Raw genomic sequence first — 20753 nt, 5'->3', positions numbered from 1 at the left:
TGTTTGGCGTATTTGAATCAAGAACATCAGTTTGGAACGAGTAAAACCGTAAAACTCCAAAAAGACGCCCGGTCCCGGCCTGTCTGTGTTAGAGGCTGTCTCTGGGTACCGTGGTTACCGTGGTTACGTGCAGCTCATTGTTATATATAAACCGTGTTGTTGTTGTCGGTTAGCTGCTAAGGTCAAACACACAGCTGTTTAAATATTTGGACGTTCACCTGCTGCCGGTTATGTTGACGGACGAGGGAGCAAAACTGCAGTGGCGCCGCTCAGCATCACACATGCAGGCGGAGGAGATCCAGGGTCGGAGACGTCGCCGTAGAAACGACCTCATGTGACGGCGAAGCCTCCAGCTGCAGCAGCTCCATCAGCTGACTCTCCTCCCTCTGCTGCTTATTAGCTTCGTCTGACGAGCTCGACGAGAACGTTAACGAGCGACGAGGCCTCGCTCACGCCGCCCACCTGTTACGGCGGCGCCTCCTCAGCAGCTCTCCGTGTTTCTCTGCTGCTGGAATAAATCTGCATGATGAGCAGAAAGTGCCGCTGTCAGCGGTTTGTAAATGTTGCTGATGCGAGCGGCCGATGGTCCTCGCCATCGGCCGTGACTTAATGAGACGAAGCAACAAGAGAAAACCGAGGCCAGATCTGAGCGGCTCGCGGACGTTTGTCCCACAGCTTCTGTCCACCGTGAGACGTGACGGAGAGGGGAGGACGCAGCTAACGTTTTGTCTTTTCAGTTGATGAATGACTTTAAACAGCTGATCAATTATTCAAACAGCCATTGATTATGTTTCTGCCCATGAAGGAATCCAATAATTGATCATTTAACCCTCTGATGGCTGCAGCTCTAACGAGACGTCCCTCTCTGTCTCTGTCTGTCTGTCTCTGTGTGTCTCTGTCTGTCTGTCTCTGTCTCTGTATGTCTCTGTGTCCCCCTCAGTGTCCGGGCGGAGCCGTCTCCACCTGTTGGACCTGGGCAGCTGTGAGACAGACATCAGCAGGACCAGAGAGGGGGGCGGAGCTCAGTGTTTGTCTCTGTCCGCGCTCGGGAACGTCGTCCTCGCCCTCGCCAACGGAGCCAAGCATGTCCCCTATAGGTAACCGCCTGCATGCTAATGACCCACAGAGGTCAAAGGTCACAGATGGACTGATGGTCCCCATGAGGACGGAGACAAGGACAGAGTCAGAGCGATGTTTATTTAATGAGTCGGCTGATTCACAGGCGGACTTTCTGTCTTCAGGGTTTATTTCAGCCTTTTGTCTCCGTTTCTGTTTTTAACTCTTTAAATCAAAAGTAAATGAACAATAAAAACAAGGAAATTACTTAAAAATTAGCAAGACAAGAAAGTTAAAAACATCAATAAACAAAACACCTGAAAAATACAACAAAAAACAACAAACAAAAAAAATTACCTTAAAATTAGCAAGAAAATAAAAGTGAAAATTACCTGAAAAGCTGCTTTCAAAGGGTTAAATCACATGAAAGCTGACGTGAACGCGCTCTCTCTCACGTTTAATTTCAGATATTTGCGTCAAACAGCCGCTCGGCTCATTTGGCAGCTCGTTACAGGAGCTGACTCAGCAGTTTGGATGAGATCAGGTTGTTATCGGCTGGATTTCCGACCTCAGATCAGATCAGGAGGCTCAAAGTCACGACTGTGAGATGAGAGGTGGCTGCTGGGTAATGAACTCTCTCAGGCTCGCCTCTCTTCTTTTTTTCGGCTAACGAGGTTTTCTTGATGTTTTATTCAGGGACAGTAAGCTCACCATGCTGCTCGGCCAATCCCTCGGAAACATCAACTGTCGAACCACCATGATCGCCCACATCTCCGACTCCCCCGCCAACTACATGGAGACGCTGACCACGCTGCAGCTGGCCGCCCGTGTCCACCGCATGAGGAAGAAGAAGTGCAAGGTGCTCCAGCTTCACTCCGCTTTTGTTCAGCTTTTATTCAGCTTTAATTCAGCTTTTATTCAGCTTTAATTCAGCTTTATTCCAATTTTTATTCAATTTTTATTCAGTTTTTATTCAGCTCTTTAATTCCATTTTTATTTCACTCTATTATTTTTTTAAAAATTAAATTTTAATTCCGTTTTATTGCGTTATTCAGCTTTTTAAAAAGATTTTACTCAGCTTTTATTTAATTTTTATTCAGTTTTTTATTCATTTTCTTTATTCTGTGTTTTAGTACATTTTGTAATAATAAATAGTAGTTATAATAATATAACGCAACGCACAATAAAACGCATGTTTCTGGGTTTTAGGACATTTCTAGTATTTTAGGACATCAGTGTCTCAGCTGTGTCCTCTGTCGGGGGGGGGATCTTTTTTTGATCAACAAGTTCTGTTTTGATGATCTAATTTGAGAGTAAAAGGACCAAAACGATTCACAAAAAGGCACAAAAAGGCACAAAATTGAGCTTGTGTGTCAAAAGGTTTTGGATAAAAACATGAACCTCCGTCTCCGACTGACCTCGTTCACAGTAGACCGGAATCAGACCTGCGACTTTGGCACGAAAAACCACAAATTGCAAACATGACAATAAAAGAATAAACGGACGTGTTTATGTTGGTGGACACCCTGCAGCTGTCCAACAAAGACACGTCAACACCTGCAGCAGCACGTCTCGGTCTCTGTCGCCCTTCAGTCTGACGGCTTCCAAAATAAATCAGCCTTTTTCTGTTTGAGCCCAAAAACATGAAACACGTTTGTCTGAGCAGGTCCACACGTCAGCTCCACCCGTCAGTGGATTTTTAACGACGTTTAAAACATTGAACTTTGTGGGAGGAAACATTTAAAACGCTGCGAGGGAACAATTGTTTCTTATTTTCATGAATAAAACATGTCGGGGAACAGAGAACAGCGATGGATGCGGTGTGATGTAATGACCTTTTCCAGGATGGAAAAGCGCTCGGCGTTTTTTCCGAGATGTTTGGAGTGATGTGACTTTCTGATTTCCTCCCCGTCGTACAGAAGTTTCCATGGATACCAGATATGTCGGCTAAATAACAGCGGGATGTGACTGACATTTAAATGTAACGGAGCAGAGAGAAAACGGCACCTTTGGGCTGAAAAATCATTTTTCTCTCTGAGATCTGACAGGAAACACAGGCGACACGTCACAGAGCTGAAAATCACTGCTGTCAGAAAATCATCTGATCGATAATGTAAATCTGTGACTGACTCATACGGAGAGAATTCAGTGAGCTTGTTTCTACCGTGATACGATCAGGGTTTGGACGGTCATGTTTTAGAAAATAAATGATGCCCTGAAAGTTTTGGAAAAGTGTAATTTTGTTTCACAAACCTTTATAATAACACATGAATTCCTCAAAGACTGTCAGAACTTAAAAATCCAGCAATAATTTCTGTTTTTACAGATTCTGGCTGTAATGAATGGTGTCATTTTAGTGATTTTCACCAAAATTAAAAAAAATAAAATTGCCAGCATTTTGTCTTTAAAAATTGCAAAAAAGTTTTAAAGGAAAAAACAATCACTAAAACTTCTTCTTTCAAAATGGATGAAAAATTGCAAAAACAGAAATATCACCAAATCCTTTTTTTTAAATGACAAAAAAAGAAATTAAGAAAAATAAATCACCAAAAATCTTTAACTAAAAATGCAATAAAATAAATATTTTATTTAAAGTTGTATGCCCCTCCTCAATGTTTAAATTATTGTCCCTTAGTTATATTTAAATATGATATAATCTTGTTCTGAATTAATCATTTTTTTATAAATAATGTATCTTTTGAATAAAGCTATTACATAGTAATGAAATGATGAGGCTTATCGGTGGTTGTTTCAGAGAACGTTCAGTCTTTAATATTTGCCTCAGATTCAGAGAAAGTCGTGAAAAAGTTGTAAATGTATTGATCTAAAATGTGAACGCTGCCTGTGTGACAGATGATCGATGCTCCTGAGGGGACGGAGCCACTGAGCTCAAACTGATGCTCACTCTCATTAGAGGCCGAGTGTGCGTTTTAATGATTGAAAAATCTGTACGGTTACAGTCTGATTCGTCTCATTGACGTTTCCTTTAATCCAGCCCGCAGCGAACACTTTTAACCCTGCGCGGTATCGACAGGACGGAGTCAGGCTGCTCGCTGCTCTCTTTGTGTGTTAATTATTTCTGTCCTCTCTGCAGTACGCCTCCAGCTCGTCCGGAGGGGAGAGCTCCTGCGAGGAGGGCCCGTCCCATCGGCCCCCTCATCTTCGGCCCTTCCACCCTCGCACCGTGGCCCTCGACCCGGACACGCCCCTGCTGCTCTCCAGCGACCCCGACTACTCCTCCAGCAGCGAACACTCCTGCGACACCGTCATCTACGTCGGGCCCGGTGGGGCCGCCGTCTCGGACCGAGAGCTGAGCGACAACGAGGGGCCGCCTTCCTTCGTCCCCATCATCCCGTCACTGAACAAAAAGCGAATTAAAGACGCCCCCAGGTCTGACGGAGACCACTTTAAGTGCAACACGTTTGCGGAGCTGCAGGAGCGACTGGACTGCATCGATGGCAGCGAGGGTCCGGCCATGTTCAGCTCTGAGGCCAAAGCAGCAGCGTTCAGGACTGGAGCTGCGAAACCCACAGAGGCAACGTCTCCGCCCAGATCCGACCAGAACTCCTCCCGCGGGATATTAGAAAGCACACCAACCACAAGCACAAACAAACCAGATCAGGAACAGTCCAGAGGCCCTTCAGCTAGCGGCCTCACGGACGCTTCCAAACGGACGAGTGCAGACGGGGAGAAACTTTCAGCTGCCGCTATTCAGCCCTTTGCGGTAAAACAAGGAGGGCCTTCCTGCCAGGCCTCAGAGCCCGTGGTGAGAGAGAAGGTCTACCTCAGAGGAGGCGTCCCCAAGCCGTCAGCCTCGCCGTCCTTACCCAGGATGTCCAGAGCAGCGTCTCAGCCTGGGGAGCCCGCAGGCAGGACCCCTCCAGTGGGAATGAGTCAACCACTGGGGTCCCCCAACATGGAGAGGGCCCACAGTCTGCGGGCCGCTCTGTTGGGAAGAGGCCTGGACACGGACTTTCTAAGGACGACCGTCACTCTGCAGCAGCCCGTGGAGCTGAACGGCGAGGACGAGCTGGTCTTCACAGTCGTGGAGGAGCTTCCACACGGCCTCGTCCCGGACAACGGCCGCCCCTCCAACCTCCTCCGCTTCAACACTCTGCAGACCCCCGGCTCCCGGCCTGTGAGCATCATCAGCAGCATCAACGACGAGTACGACGCCTACACGTGTCAGCAGGGAGCTGCGGGGCCCGGGGTGGATGTTGGCACTGAATGCCAGGAAGTGCCCTTACCCCAACATTGCAAAAAGCACTCAACGGACTCGTGCCCAAGTGAAGCGACTGCTGATTCAGCTGAGGGTGAATTTTCAACCAGCAGGCTTTACATGAGGGACAAAACTCTGTCTTCAGAGAGTTCGTCCATGCTAACCTTGCCGAGTATGCCCCATAAACAGACGTTCCTGCAGCACGGCATCAAGAGCTCCCTGAACGACAGCGGCGTCTGTTTCTCTGAGCTGGACAGCGACCCTGCTACTCCAAACAAACCCGCTCTTACCAAACGCCCCTCCTCCCCCGACTCGACCAAAGCCTCACCCAAAGGCTCTGTCAAGGTGAGAGCCAGCGCTCCAAACACTCCAGTGTCCGCCCCCCACGCCGCCCATTCCAGTCTTCCCAGGAAAAACAAGCCTACCTCGTCGTCAGCTGCCGGCTGCAGCAGACCGGAGGGCAGACATGAGGACTTTTTGCTTCAGGGAAGCAGCCAGTTTGATCCCAGAGGGGTTGAGTTCCTCTCTGCAGGTAAGCCACCAAGATGTGGCGTGAGTAGTGTTTCCTCTAAGAGGCCTGGAGGGAATAGTAACAGCGTACCTCGCCCCCCAAAGACACAGATGTCTTCAGCTCAAAGGGTCGTGGATGGATGTGAGAAGTCCAGCAGCCGGAGAGGAGACACTCTGATCAAGCTGCCACGACTCACTCGAGGCGCAACGACTCTGGGAACCGTCTCCGTTCCTCAGAGCTCTGAACTGAAGTGGGGTCATGAGGGCGCTTCAGTGACAAGTACACTGAGGTTTTCATCTCTGGGAAAAAAGTCAAACGGGCAGAAAAGCAGCGTGATCTCCAAGTCTGGGTCTGGAAACATCTCCCCTCCCGCTCCGCCCATCAGACAGTCAAGCCAAGAACAAAAGACAAGGACTGCACCATCTCCAAGTGCCTTAAAAACGAGCAGCGACACCGGGAAGTTCCCTAAAACGTCCACCTCAGAGGAAGAATTTAACGTCAGGCTGCGGGCGGAGTCATTCAGCCACAGGACATCTAGTCTGAAGACTGAACAAGGCTCTGTGAGGACGTCTTCCAGCCCGAAGACACGAGGGATGAGAGCTGAGTCTTCCAGGTACTTTGGGAGTCTGATGTCTCTGGAGACAGCTGGGTCCAAGCCTGAACCGTCCAGTGGAGCTACTTTAGGAGGCAGATCCAACAGATCAGTGCCGAGACTCGGGGTTCCAGCCTCCACCGTCTCATCTGCGTCCCAGCCGCCTCCTGCTGTGTTTGCTCAAAGTAAACTGGTGCAGGTCAAAGGCAGCAGCAGCTCCCGGACAGCGTTCTCTGCTGGATCCAAGGTTCGGACTCTTTCTGCCAGCAGCTCCAAAACTCTGAGCTCTCCAAAACCTCCTGAGAACGCAGCTGGACGCAGCCCGTCTCCAACCGGCAAGTCCCCGGCTCGGACAGGAGCCAAGGCGGGGAGAGGCACCGTCATGGGCACAAAGCAGGCCATCAGCAGGGCCGCCAACAGCCGGGTCAGCGAGCTCGCCACCGGCAGCCAAAGGAAGCAGCTCAGCAGGAGCCCCGGAGGAACAGGAAGCGACGGCACCGACAGCGGGACAAGCAGCGTCAGCGGGTCGCCGATCAACACGCCGCTGCCATCACCGTACAGCAAGATCACCGCGCCTCGCAGGCCGCAGCGCTACAGCAGCGGGCACGGCAGCGACAACAGCAGCATCCTGAGTGGGGAGCTGCCGCCCGCCATGGGCCGCACCGCCCTGTTCTACCACAGCGGGGGCAGCAGCGGCTACGAGAGCATGATCCGGGACAGCGAGACCACCGGCAGCACCTCCTCGGCCCATGACTCCATGAGCGAGAGCGGAGCGTCCTCGTCCAACAGAAGCAGAGTGTCCAAATCGCCCAAAAAGAGAGGAAACGGTGAGTCTGCTTTTGTCAAGTAGTACTAGTATTATTTTATTACAGCATGATGATGTCATCAACCATTAACAATATTCTTAGCCCCGCCCCCCTCCCCAAGTTGGCGCCAGTGTTAGTAAGTAACACATGTTGATTAGTGAGGCAAAGAAAACCAGTAACCAAACTTGTACAAACCTTGTGGCGGTTTGTCGAGGCGTGTTGTGTCAGACTGTAGCCGCAGCTCCATGTTTCAGTAAACACGTTAGTAAACAGTAGAGCGCAACACGGAGGACGAAGACGGTCGAGCTCCAGCTGCAGACGCACGGTTAGGGAAGAGATCGGGGGTGGGGCTTGGTAACGTCTTTTTTTTATCTCTTTTACTTATTCAGTCTCTCTTTTAAACTTTGTGCCGATTTAATTTGGAACGATGTTTGAGGTGATTGGACGGAGGCGTAAACATTTGTTAGAGTGGCTGAAGCAGACTGCAGTCCGCCTTATCGAGAGCTCTTCAAATATCACATTTAATTCTTCATTATTAATTATTTTTGGATGTTTGCTTATATAAATATTTCGGTTTGTATCGTGTTTGATTGTTTGAGCCTCTGGCTTCTTGACCTCTCCTGACACATTTTTTCATCAGGATTTTATGCAGTTTTTAATTGTGTATAAATAAATAAACTTGACTTAACACAGTGTAACACAACGAAACATAATGTCACGTAACTAAACTAAACGTGTAGTTCTTTTATAGCCTAATGTTAGCTTTTTGCCGCAGAGTCTTTATTTTTCTGCAATAATCCAAAATCTATCAGAAAAATCTCACGTGCTTTTAGACGAGATAACCAGGGCGACGCTAACTTCAGAAAATCTTTACAGCAGCAGCTCCTGCAGAGGAACAACCGAGCGAATCCTTCAGAGAGCGAGGACATCACTTTTTCATCTCATCCAATTATTATTGAAATGAGTCAGAAATCAAAGTCAACGGCAGAAGTTTGACGCTCAGATGTGACATTGAGTTTCTATCGATTCAGTGAAGGAGCCATCATGTATGTGACTCGATGCTGAAGCGTTCGCTCAGAGCGTCACGACGGGATGAGAGCAGCCTCGTGTTTTCATGAACGCCGAGCACGGTTCTGACTGTCACTTTATCTCTCGCCGCGGCGTTATCCCAACATCTACATCCACGCTCATCGTCGGGCCGCTGTAGTGTACTCTGCCTCCGCTGATTGTGATCGCAGCGTCTGGCCTGCAGCAGGTCAGGCAGCCTGATGCATACGGAAGCGGCGCCGTGTGATCTGCCGCCAGTCTGAGGATCTGCACACGTTTCTGCCTCATGAATGTTTCATGAAGCCGCTGTGATTCCCGGAGTACATATCCAACTCCAATTATCACCCACACACACCCCTCCATTCACCACACACACACACACACACACACACACACCCACACACACACACCCCCCCACACCCCCCTCCATTCACCACACACACACACACACACCCCTCCATTCACCACACACACACACACACACACACACACACACACAGACAGACACACACACACACACACACATACACACACACACCCCTCCATTCACCACACACACACACACACACACACACACACACCTCCATTCACCACACACACACACATGCACACACACACACCCCTCCATTCACCACACACACACACACACATGCACACACACACCCCTCCATTCACCACACACACACACACACACACACACACACCGTGGCGTCCTCGCTCACAGACGCTGGATGTGAACGATCAGTGAAGGCTCCGTGTTTGTGCTGTTGCTGTTTTTGTTTTTTTTCTCGGCGGTCGTGATAATCGTTAAATGAATTTGTTCTGTGACAGCCGCGTCTTCAGTCATTAAAAATGAGACGGAGGTCTTCAGTTCGGCGGCGGCCGTTGTAAACCTTATCAGCGGCGTGAACGGTTGTTGCCGCGGAGCCGTGATGGAGGCGCTAAACTGATGAAGACGATGAGACTAATTAAAGGTAATGAGCTGTGCGGCCGTCTGTCACATCCTCCACCAGATAAAACGTTTCTGTCCTTTTACTCTTCAGGTTTCCTGCGGCGGCGGCTGATCCCGGCTCCCCTCCCGGACACTTCCTCTCTGGGCAGGAAGGTCGGAGGTCAGTGGGTGGACCTGCCCCCGCTGGGCGGCGCCCTGAAGGAGCCCTTCGAGATAAAGGTGTACGAGATCGACGACGTGGAGCGCCTGCAGAGGAGGAGGGAGGTGGTGACGGGGTCAGAGGTGAGGAGGTCAGGAGGAGCTTCGTCTGTACGAACGAGCTCAAACGTCGTTTCACCGTCCAGCCGAGAGCGATTCCTGAGACACGCCGCCGCTCTGCCGTTTACAGCTGTCCATGTTGATCAGATCAGGAAGAAACAAAAAGTCCCAAAAATACCGAGAGAAAACTAACTCTGGACCAGTTCGGTTTAGAAAACACGGTTTGTGTTCTCGTGTTGTGGTCGGGTGTTGTATGACGTACAGTATGTCGCACACGTCACATCACATGGCGTACTTCCCCGACATAATTCATGTATTTAACCCTTTGAAACCTGAGCAAAAAGTCCTGGTTTCTGTCAGAATCATCAGTCGACAAACAAGGCATGACAAAAGACAAAAATAATAAAGAAAATGGACTTCGCAGAAAAAGTGCTTCTTTAAAAATCGTTTCTAAAGATTTTTAGAGAATAACAAAGAAAAAAAGAAACATGCCTTAAAAGACGCGTCTTCTTTAAAAAAATCTGTAAAATAAATACAAAGCAGCCATTTAAAGCTGCGAGCTCCTCCCCTAAAGTCCCGCAGTGATTTTTAAATTTTCAGTTCTAATCCTGTTATGAATTCTTGTTTTTTAAATAATATATATTTAAAAAAGATTTTATATAGTAATGAAAAAGAATTGATAAGGAGAATCAGAGAATGTTTGGTCTTTAAATTCCTTTAAAGTCCTGGAAAAGTCACTGAAATTTATTGGTGAAACCTGCTAATAACGGAGTGATCAAATTCCGACCAAATGGGTTAATCAATCAAACGTGAGAGTAGTTTAAAGGGTCAGAGCTTTGATTTAATATGAGGATCGTATCAGAGCTCACACGTCTTCACGCCGGCCTTCGGTTTCAGCGAGCAGCCCGAGGCGGCTTCATCTCAGTCAGTTACAGCTGAGTCTTAATTGGTTTAGATGGAGTGATGGCTGCAGCAGGAGGAGGAGGAGGAGGAGGAGGAGGAGGAGGAGGAGGAGGAGGCAGTGATGGATGAAGGCTCGTCCTCGGCTGGTCGGTCTTTACGGCCGTCGCCTCTCTGTGTTAACGGCTCGTTAACCTTCAGTGAAAAGTGTGTCGAGGAACCAAAGACGTTAGTTCAGCTGCAGGAGCTCTGATTTATTTCAGAGAAACATGGTGTGGTCTTTATCAGTGCGTGATCTTCCTCTTCCTCTTCTTCTTCTTCTCTCTCTGTTTCTCTGCAGCCGTTCCACGACGTCGAGAAGGTGAGTTTGAGGAGTTTCCCAAACTAATCATCATCCATCCCATAAAGACCTTTTCCCTCCTCAGAGAAAGTCCGTTAATTCCAGTTTGAATCCACTTATTGATCCAGATCCGCTAAATGTTCAGTACGTGTCCTTTATTAACCCTTTGAAACCTGGATCATTTAGAGGCCTTTTACAAATATATAAAAAACCTTTGACACGTGAGCACTTTGGTTTGATTTGGTTTAAATGGGCATAAAATGTTCTGCAAAATGAAAAAAATATATATATACTATATATTGTGGTAAGAAATTAAACTGGAAACTAGCTAAAAAAATAAAATAAAAATCAGAGAGAATCAACAGACATTTTCAAAATAACCATAATTCTGTATATAATTTATAATTATATTAATTTTATGTGTTTTTCTGGTAATATTATGACTTTTTTCTCATGAATTTACAAATTAAATCTCATAATAATATGACTTTTTTTCTCATAAATTGACAGCTTTAATTTCATAATATAATTTTATTCTCATAACTTTGTTTTTTCTTATATTACTCCTTTTTCTCATAGAATTACACATTTAATCTCAAAATATTACTACTTTATTCTTGTTAATTTATGTGTTTTTTTTCTCCTAATGTTACACATTTTTTTCTCACAAATTTACATGTATTCTGATACCACGTCTAAATTCTCATAAATTCACACCTTTTTTTCTTGTAATGTTTTGACTTTTTTCATAAATTAAAAAATTAACCTCATAACATTATGACTTTCCTGTAAATTTGCGTTTTTTTTCTCCTAATATTCTGATTTTTTTCTCTAAATTTCGGCTTTATTCTCTCTGCAAAAATTAATTATTCTTGAACAAGCCCGTAATCCTCCGCTGTGAAAATGCTTTAAGGGAAAAGGTCATTTTAATGGTAATATTGCGGTTGAAGTGTGTGACCACTCCAGCGTGTCACGGCTCTAACACCTGTGATTAAGTGAAGCTGAGAGGCGACACTGATCCCGCTCTGCGTCACCTGTGCGTCCTCGGCTGTCCCTAATCCTCCGCTGCAGATTAGCGCCCACGCTGCTGGTTTTGTCTGCGGCAGCTTCCTAATTAACTCCAGCCGAGGACGCAGACTGAGGTGTGACAGCAGGTTGGTAATCCGCCCCGCGCTCCGCCCGTAGACCTGCCGGCGCTCTGCAGGGCTCGTGTGAGCGTCTCCGAGTGTCAGCGGGCTGTGTTTGTGTGTGTGGTCCTCAGGGTCTGCTCTACTTTAACGCCCGGCTCAGGATGCTGGAGAAGCGGCAGCAGCAGATCAGAGAGCTGAAGAGCAAACACGAGCGGCTGAAGGCGGAGCTGGAGGAGGCCAAGAGCCGGCTGATGCTCCACCCGGGCAAGTGGAGCGGAGACTGTGAGTACTAAACACCGAACCGCCGAGTCTGGACTGGTCTCAGGGGGGTCAGGCAGAGATGATGGTGGTGACCTGAGTTTTTCTGCCGTCTGAACTGTTTCGTGTTTTATCCAAAACTTTTTGATAAACGAGCTCAGTTTGGTGTCTTTTAATTCGCTGTAACAGTGATACTCAACTCACGGCCCCACGGCCAAATCTGGCCCCTGATAGGGCCCCTGGTGACCCCCCAACCATTTTGGAGGATCCCCCACATCCCCTGACAGAGGTCCTAGCTAAGACCCTGATGTCCTAAAATGCTAGAAATGTCCTAAAATCCCAGAAATGTCTTAATGTCCAAGAAATGTCCGAAAAGTTCTTGAAATGTCTTGAAATCTGAGAAATGTCCTATAAATTTACGAAAATCAAAAAAAGTCCTTAAATCTAAGAAATGTCATGAAATCATAGAAGTGTACCAAAATCCTAGAAATTTACTAAAATAAAAAAAACGTCCTTAAATCTGAATGTCCTAAAATCAAAGCAAGGTCTTAATGTCCAAGAAATGTCTGAAAAGTTCTTGAAATGTCTTGATGTCCAAGAATTGTTCTGACATCCTAGAAATGTCCTGAAATCTTAGAAATTTAGTCAAATAAAAAAGTCCTTAAATATAAGTGTCCTAAAATCTGAGAAATGTCCTAAAATCATAGAAACGTCTTAATGTCCAAGAAATGTCTGAAAAGTTCTCGAAATTTCCTAAAATCTGAGAAATGTCCTAAAATCCTAGAAATTTACTAAAATAAAAGAAAAACGTCCTTAAATCTAAGAAATGTTGTAAAATTGGGGAAATGTCCTAAGATCTTGGAGCATGTATGGGCAAGTTAAGTTTTCTTGCTTTAGTCACAATAACCGCTTAAAGTGAATTTTGGGGCCTGAAGATGCCGATGTTTGGTGTCCGGGGCAGCTGGAGGGCTTATGGGGGCATTGTCCTGCTACAAGAATGGGAGTGAAAACAAATAACTATTAAACACTGAGTTCAAATTAAAGGATTTGGCACAAGGTACCGCACATATAAAGAAAACATGCCTTCCAAACTGCATGTTTAATTTAAAAAATGTTTGCATTTTTTCTTTTTTTTATAGTATAGTAGCATTTTACCCTACATTTTACCCCTTTTTTTTAAAAAGAAAAAAAACCCAAAAAACATTTTGGGCAATTTTTATAGAAAACTTAAAAGACATTTTTGGTCGGCATGTTTAAAAAAGTCCCCAATATTAAACAGTTTCTCATAACAAGAAGTACAAAAGCTACTGAATCGTTGGATTTTTAGGCTTATGACAGTCCCTGCACACATCATGTGGGATGCTGAAATAATGTTTGAATAGAGTTTGAATGTTTGAAAAAGGAAAAGGCGACTGGGACAAGAAAAAAAGGTACCTTGAAAGGTTTTGAGATGTTGTCCATGACAGTGCAGTAAAGATGCTTTTTTATAAAGACCATTTTTGAAGAAAAGTAGAGACTCAGGAGGAGAAACATGAGTCTGTGACCTGCTGCTGCAAACGTTCGAACCGTCAGATTTGAGCCTCTGGGCTCTGGCGAGAGAGTTTCCGGGAGTTTTCGGGGCACTGGTCTCATTCAGGGATTCTGCACTCGGAGATGATCCACTTTTCTGCAGCGGCCTCCTTCTTTCATCAGCAGCACAAAAGATAAACGAGTGCATTGAGCAAATCGTGACCTCAAACACACAAAGTGGACAAACAGAGCGAGTGTTTCCAGCTGAGCGCCGGCGGCGGCCCGAAGCTCTTCGGTCCTCGTCCTCTGCGGCTCAACTGGCTCCTTTCTGCTTCTATTTCTGTCAGCGGAGAAGAAAAGAGGCGTCCGGCGGTGTTTGGAGAGGAGAGTGTTGGAGCAAACTGTGAAGACAAACAGCCCAGAGGGAGAGGATTATATTCACGTCTTTTTATTATTTCTCTGTCAGCGGGACAAACTCTCGGGTCAGAAGCCAGAAGAGCTGCGAGGCCTCACGACGTCCCGACACCAATCGGACTTTATTTCCTCGGAGTCTCAGCGGCTTCAGGAGCAGATCACAAATCGTCACCTTTGCTGAAGAGTCAGAGTCCTGGTCAGTGTATCCCAGCATGCCCTGCACCGTCAGAGACTGTCAGGTCACCATCCGTCACAATATTCATAAAATACAGCAAAGAAGAGACTTTTACACAAATAAATAATCTATTTTTTTTAAATTCCTTTTGCATCACTGGGCATTTGTTAGATTTGGTTTGTTTGATACGACCTCGATTCTTTAAACGGTCCTCTGCTGACAGGACTTCTTCAAAGGTCAAGGTCACTGTGACCTTGCATCCATCTCATTCTTGATAAGGTGTTATCCTCAGAGCACCTGGGATGAATTTCTTCAAATTTGTCACAAACATCCAGTCAGACTGAACGATGAACGGGTTTGATTTTGGTGGTCAAAGGTCAAGGTCATGGAGTCAAACAACCAGGGGGTGGTAACTCTAGATTCTTATAAAACAATGGATCCACATTGTCATAATAATTTTTTATTAACCTTAACCTGTCTCTTCCTGTCTGTGTCCTCCCTCCAGTCGACGTGGACCAGGACCTGGACCGGGAGTCCCAGGAGTACCTGGAGGCTCTGGCTCAGGTCACGGCGGAGCTGGAGTACTGTGTCAACCTCTGCAAGTCCCGCGTCATGATGGAGACCTGCTTCGACATTGCCGTGACGGCGGCCGCGGCGGCGCAGGGAGGACAGCCGGAGGTGGAGGTGTGAGAGGAGAGACGGGCGTGGATTCATTCAGAGAGCTGGATACTGCATCAGCCCGCATCTTTGGATGCTCATGGTACCGCAACAAAAATATTCCCCAGATCAGAACAGCATTAAGTTTTGCACAAATCTGTAATGGAAACCCGCCTACTCACTCCTATAAACTCACTGAGCAACTTTCTTGGAGTCAAAGTCTTGAAGTGCAGTATCCAGTTCTGATAACACATTTATTGTGACCAGTGGGAGAAAGAGGAGAGTCTCTGAAGGCTGATAATGAAGGCCATGATTTATTGTTCTGAGGGTAAAATTCTTCTTTCAGGACGCTACAGAAAAACTCCGACATCATTTATTATCAGCGGACAAACATCCGACAGTGTCGTTCATTCATTCATGAGGTCGAACCTCCGAAAACTCAAATGAGAGCGAAAGAAGCAGAACGTCTGCAGAGCTCCTGTAGGAACAAACTGCACGTAAAAACAGAACGTGTCAGTGACGACTGACAGACAGAAAATCACACTTTTCTGGATTTTATTTCCCTCGCAGACGGACGTTTGTCCTCTGTGGAGACACAGCAGATTAGATTAGTGAAGATGAACAGATCTCTAAAAGGATGAAAGCTCTGGAAGTGCCTTTCTATTTATTATCTAATTTAATACATTTATTTCTAAATATTATTTTGCTTATTTATTCTTTTTTTTATATTTATGTCTCTTTTTTTATGGTGCTGATCTACAAAACAAACTTTTCTTTATGCAAAGAGCTGATATAATTTTAGAAAAGAGAGATTGTTCACGTGACATAAAGGGATTTAAGTTTACTGAGAAACATAAAAATCAGACGGAGAGAAGAGCAATAATTTAGTAATTATTGCGAACCTCAATCTTTGCCGTTATGCTTTGACTCCGACTCAGAGCTCCGCGAGCAAACCTCCCTCCTCGTCTTCATCACTCAGTGAGACACATGCTGACTTCTTGTTCTCTCTGATGTCCGTCCAGAATAAACGTCCATAAATCACCTCGGAAATCCGAATCATCATGTTTTCGATCCAAACTTTAGCTGCTCTCAGATCAGACAGCTCGCTGCCGACGGACACGCTTCATCAGCTCTTCTGTAAACGACCCGAATGGCAGAAATGTCACTTTTTGATAAAGAAAGTACTAAAAGTAGACACCACTGGTCATTACTAGGACTTTTTAAATTATTTTTTAAATGAACTAATTGAAATTTATTGAACTTTCATATCAAACAGTCTAAAAAGGCACATCGTGGTTATGTTCATATCACTCACATCAACTAAACTGAGCGAGTGCTGCGATCAAACAAAATATGTCGACAACTTCAAACGAATAGATAAGTAACGAGTAAATCACAAGACAAACAATATTTAAAGAAAACAACAGAAAACTCAAGTAGTCATTCAGGAATTATAGATATCATTTTATTTTTATTAATGTTATCTTCTGTTTAGGAGCCGTAAGAAATCATAAATAATCTTTTAGAGCAGTAGATGTTTACCGTTAGCTCGCTCGGGCTCCGTTACGTTAGCATAGCAAGGTGAGCTAACGGCTAACGCTTGATTAAAAAGTAAACAGCCGATGATTTGAGACAGCAGCGTTATGATCACGTTACACCGTCCCAGGTGGAACAGACTGTGTGTTTTTCACAAGTGTAATAAAAAGAATTAGAGTACCGTTTGGTACTGCAGCTGTTGGAAAACAGATTTTGCTGCATATGTGCTAACAAAGGTCCGTATATCTGCAGCTCGGCGGTCTTATCAATTTTTGCTAAAAAACCTGACATGTGACACAGGAAAAAAATCTCTGGATAAACTGTCCAAGTAATAATGACAGTTAACAGTTGTAGCAAAGGTTGTTTTTTTTTTTTAACCACCCCAAAAACAAGCATGGACCAACTTTTAACTTAAAATAACTCTGACTGTTAACTTAAGTTCCCCAAAGATTTCTCACTCAGCTTCTCCGTTTTCCATCGTAGAATAAATCGCGCCCACTGATGCCGTCACAGTTCACACCTCAGGTCAACAAAACAAAACATCCTCTCAAATATCTCAAAAATGCCACAAAGGAATTTCCTCAAATTTGTTGCAAACATTGACTTGGACTCAATGATGAACTTAGTATAATCTGGTGGAAAAAGCTCAGTGTCACAGTGATCTTGCCTTTGTTTCGTACTCATGTACGCAATATCTCTGGAGGCCTTTAGGGAATTTACTTAAATTTGGCACAAAATGATCACTTGGAATCAACTGATTAAAATTAAGTGATGGAAGGTCAATGGTCAAGCTCACGGTCACCTTTAATCTGTCCTATTGAAAGCGATATCTCATGTAGGTCATGGGCAAGTTCTCTCAAATTTGGCACAAACGTTCACTTGGACTAAACAGTGAATTGGTCTTAATTTGGGGGATTAAAGTTTACTGTGACCTTGCATCTGTCTCATTTTCGTGAACAAGATATCTCTCACCTTGAGGGTTTTTTCTCAGATTTTGCTCAAACGTCCATTTGAACTGATTTGAATTTGGCGGTCAGAGTTTTAGGTAATTGTAACCTTGCATTCATCTTGTTCTCATGAATGTGATACCTCAAAAATTCTGTAAAGGAATTTTCTTAAATTTGGGACAAATGTTCACTTGGACTCAACAATGAACTGATTAGAATTAAGCTGTGAAAGGTCAAAGGTCACTGTGACCTTGAATTCATCTCATTCTCATGAAAGCAATACCTCATGAAGGCCTTTTGGCGAGTTTCCTCAGATTTGGCAAAAACACCCTCTTGGACTTAACAATGAATTGGTCAGAGTTTGCGGGTCAAAGGTCACTGTGACCTTGCGTCTGTGTCATTCTCGTTTACGAGATATCTCAAGAAAACCTTGAGGGTTTTTCGTCGAATTTGGCACAAACGTCCACTTAATTTGAATTTTGTGGTAAGAGTTTTAGGTAGCTGTAACCTTGCATTCATCTCATTCTTATGAATGTGATATCTCAAAAATTCTGTGAAGGAATGTCCTCAAATTTGGCACAAACGTTTACTTGGACTCCTCGATGAACTGAGTAGAATCTGGCGGTGAAATAGGTCACTGTGACATCATGTTTTCTGCGTCATATCTCAGGAAGAGAAGGGGAGACCTTTGGTCAGATACTGAACTGGTGACGCTGATCTTTAAAATAAGTGTCGATCAGGCTGGAGTTAAACCCGGCACCAGGAGGTGTGATTAATTCATTTTTTAAATCGCTTGCTGTGTTTTTTAGATCATTTTGTCCTCCTTAACCCTCTGAGGTTTTGGCTCTTCTCTCCTCACCTCGTCGCTCGACATTAAAACATTCTCAGGCTCAAGTTGCTGCATGAAGTTTTCTCCTCCTTTTTTAAAATGTGACATTCTGCATCCAGTCTCCGTTAGTTTGGTTGTGTTTGTTATAGAAGAAGAGAAAAACAGGTTTTTTTAAAGTGATGTGAGACCTTTATTGAGCCCTTTCTTATTTGTTTTGGTACTGTACAGTTTTCTAATGATTTGTAAAGATTAGAGAGGAGTGTGGAAACAGTGTACAGGATGAGTGGATCGCCTTGTGTCATACATGTTATTAAAGATTAGAGTCCTTTTGCTTAAATTACATACAGACTGGATTTTATGTGTTACACCTTTTAATAACATTTAAAAGGCTTTGTGAGTGAGGGATTATCAGTGGATTCATGGAGAGTTTTGTGGAAAACAAAATTGCCTTAAGGAAATAAAGTCAACATTTAAAAAAAAAAATCACCATAACTTATGAAAAAAAATGCCCAAAAGTTTTAAAGGAAAAGAAAATCTCAAAAAAAATAAATAAATAAAAGTCATAAAAAACTCAACATATTTGAAGGAAAAAATAAATCAGGAAAATTAAATAATAAAAAAAAAACACTATTAAAAAAAGGTTTTAAAGGCAAAAGAATTGCCAAGAATTTTTGAGAAAAAAAAATAATGGAAACTTTAAAAGGAAAAAAATAAAAAATACTAAAAAGTAAAAAAAAAAAAAGAAAAAAAAAGTAAAACATTGTCAAAACTGGTTTGGAGTTTGGCGCCCATGTTTTCTGGGGTAAAATACAAACAACATAAAGACTTTTACAGTTGTATGCATGAATTCCTCCCCAGTGCTTAAAAATAGCATGATGTTCCTCCCCATTTCTGCTGCGTCCCGCCGCCTGTCCGTCATCTCGCCATCTGTCCGTCACATCGCCATCTGTCCGTCACATCGCCATCTGTCCGTCACATCGCCATCTGTCCGTCACATCGCCGTCTGTCCGTCACATCGCGGCCTGACATTTCAGCAGCGTCTCAGAGTCACGTGGGTCTTAGATCCCCCTCAGTCGACTGTCAGGAGATAAAGCGGCGTGTGAATGTCAGGCGCGTGGTCTGCTGCTTTAATCCACTCAGCAAACACACCGACATCAAAAAGTTTATCCCAAAAAGGAAATGAGAAAATCCAGCATCTGATATCAGACTGTTGACTGTTAACTTTCTCAGCCTTCAAAACCACAAACGTCTTTTTATTTCGTTTTCACTCTGAATTCTGCCGTCAAACACGAGCCAACCTTTTTAAAGATCGACTCCACGACACCTCGTTCTGTGAAAACTGAGTGACGGTTTAAACTGAGCTATGTTTTTGTTTTTTTTTAGAAAATTCTGACATTTTCAGTGATGGGAAATAAAAACAGATTTTTATTTATTTATATATTTTTTTATTGACAGCTCCAGATTACCGTTTTGCCCCCCTTATTATTGAGTTTATAGTTTTCAGTTTTCAGTGACCGAATTTATCAAAATTCAAACGACGACAGCTGCGAACCCTCTGAGGAGTAAACACATGTTAGAGGATAATCGATTAAAAAAAATCGATTAAGGTGATTTTGTCCCAATTCTTCCCCATTTTTCATTCTTTTAAAAAAACATTTTTTTCAGTGAAATTCTGCAGCAGCCAACATGATTTTAATATTTTAGCAAATAATCCTAAAATGAACACCAGTCTCACACATTAATGAGATGTTTTATTACATGAATACTTTTATTAATACGAGGGAACAGAGGATGCTGGTTAAAGTGGGAACAGCGACGGAAACTGAGCTGGAAGAGGTGAGAAGTTCATTTATTAAAGTCGGATTTATTGATATTTAATAACTTCATCAGTCTGTGGTTATTTAAATGCTCCCTGTGACCTTTGACCTCTTGCCCCCGTCTGTCAGCAGTGACCTCAGGGGACGTCTGGAAGGTGTGAGACATCGCTGAGGAGGCAGCAGGCAGGTGGAGGAGGCACCATGGCAACTTACTGAGCGAGGGAGGGATGCTCAGGAGCGCCACGGCAACCAGACTGTTACCCGAGGACAAAGGTGAGTACCTCTGTCTTTGTGAGGACAAATGGGGATGATTTTTTTAAGGTGAGGACATTTTTATAAAGTAAGGACATTTTTTTCAAAGCAAGGACACTTTTGGAGCATGTGGGAATATTTTAAAGTGTGGACATTTGTGGAGTGTGAACAGTTTTTAAAAGCAAGACACTTTTTCTAGAAATTGTGGACAGTTTCAGAAAGTAAAGATATTTTTAGAAAGCTGACATTTTTAGAAAATGTTGATTTTTTTTTTTAAAATTAGGGCATTTTTATTTAGCGTGGAGATATACATTTTCAGAAAGTTTAATCAATTTTAGACAGTTGGGAATGTTTTTGATTGTGAGGACATTTTTAAACCATTTTTTTTTAAGGAGGAATTATTTTAATTTTAAGATTACGGCAGCAGTAATGGAAACAGGTGTCATATTACAGTAACAGGTGTGAGATTACTGAAACTCTGTGATGATAAATGATCAACAATGTTGTGAGTGTTGATAAGAGTCCCATCTGTGTATTGATAGTGGCTC

General features: G+C 44.2%; 1 protein-coding gene across 3 annotated transcripts in view; it reads left to right on the top strand.

The window, feature by feature from the left end:
* The window catches only part of kif26aa (kinesin family member 26Aa), a 50627-nt gene extending 32151 nt beyond the window's left edge, over positions 1-18476 (top strand). For all 3 annotated transcript variants that reach the window (XM_088089788.1, XM_088089787.1, XM_088089789.1), the window contains 7 exons: positions 941-1097; positions 1753-1915; positions 4151-7205; positions 9275-9465; positions 10682-10702; positions 11943-12093; positions 14673-18476. In XM_088089788.1, the coding sequence (XP_087945914.1) occupies positions 941-1097; positions 1753-1915; positions 4151-7205; positions 9275-9465; positions 10682-10702; positions 11943-12093; positions 14673-14857 (3923 nt within the window). In that variant the 3' untranslated portion in view covers positions 14858-18476. The remainder of the gene's footprint in view (positions 1-940; positions 1098-1752; positions 1916-4150; positions 7206-9274; positions 9466-10681; positions 10703-11942; positions 12094-14672) is intronic.
* Positions 18477-20753: the final 2277 nt, after the last annotated feature.

This window comes from Plectropomus leopardus, chromosome 16, assembly GCF_026936395.1.
Source record: "Plectropomus leopardus strain MGB_pleo_1.0 chromosome 16, ASM2693639v1, whole genome shotgun sequence".
NCBI lineage: Eukaryota > Metazoa > Chordata > Actinopteri > Perciformes > Serranidae > Plectropomus > Plectropomus leopardus.
Note: the sequence above shows the minus strand (reverse complement) of the source record. Positions and strands in the feature narration are given on the sequence as shown.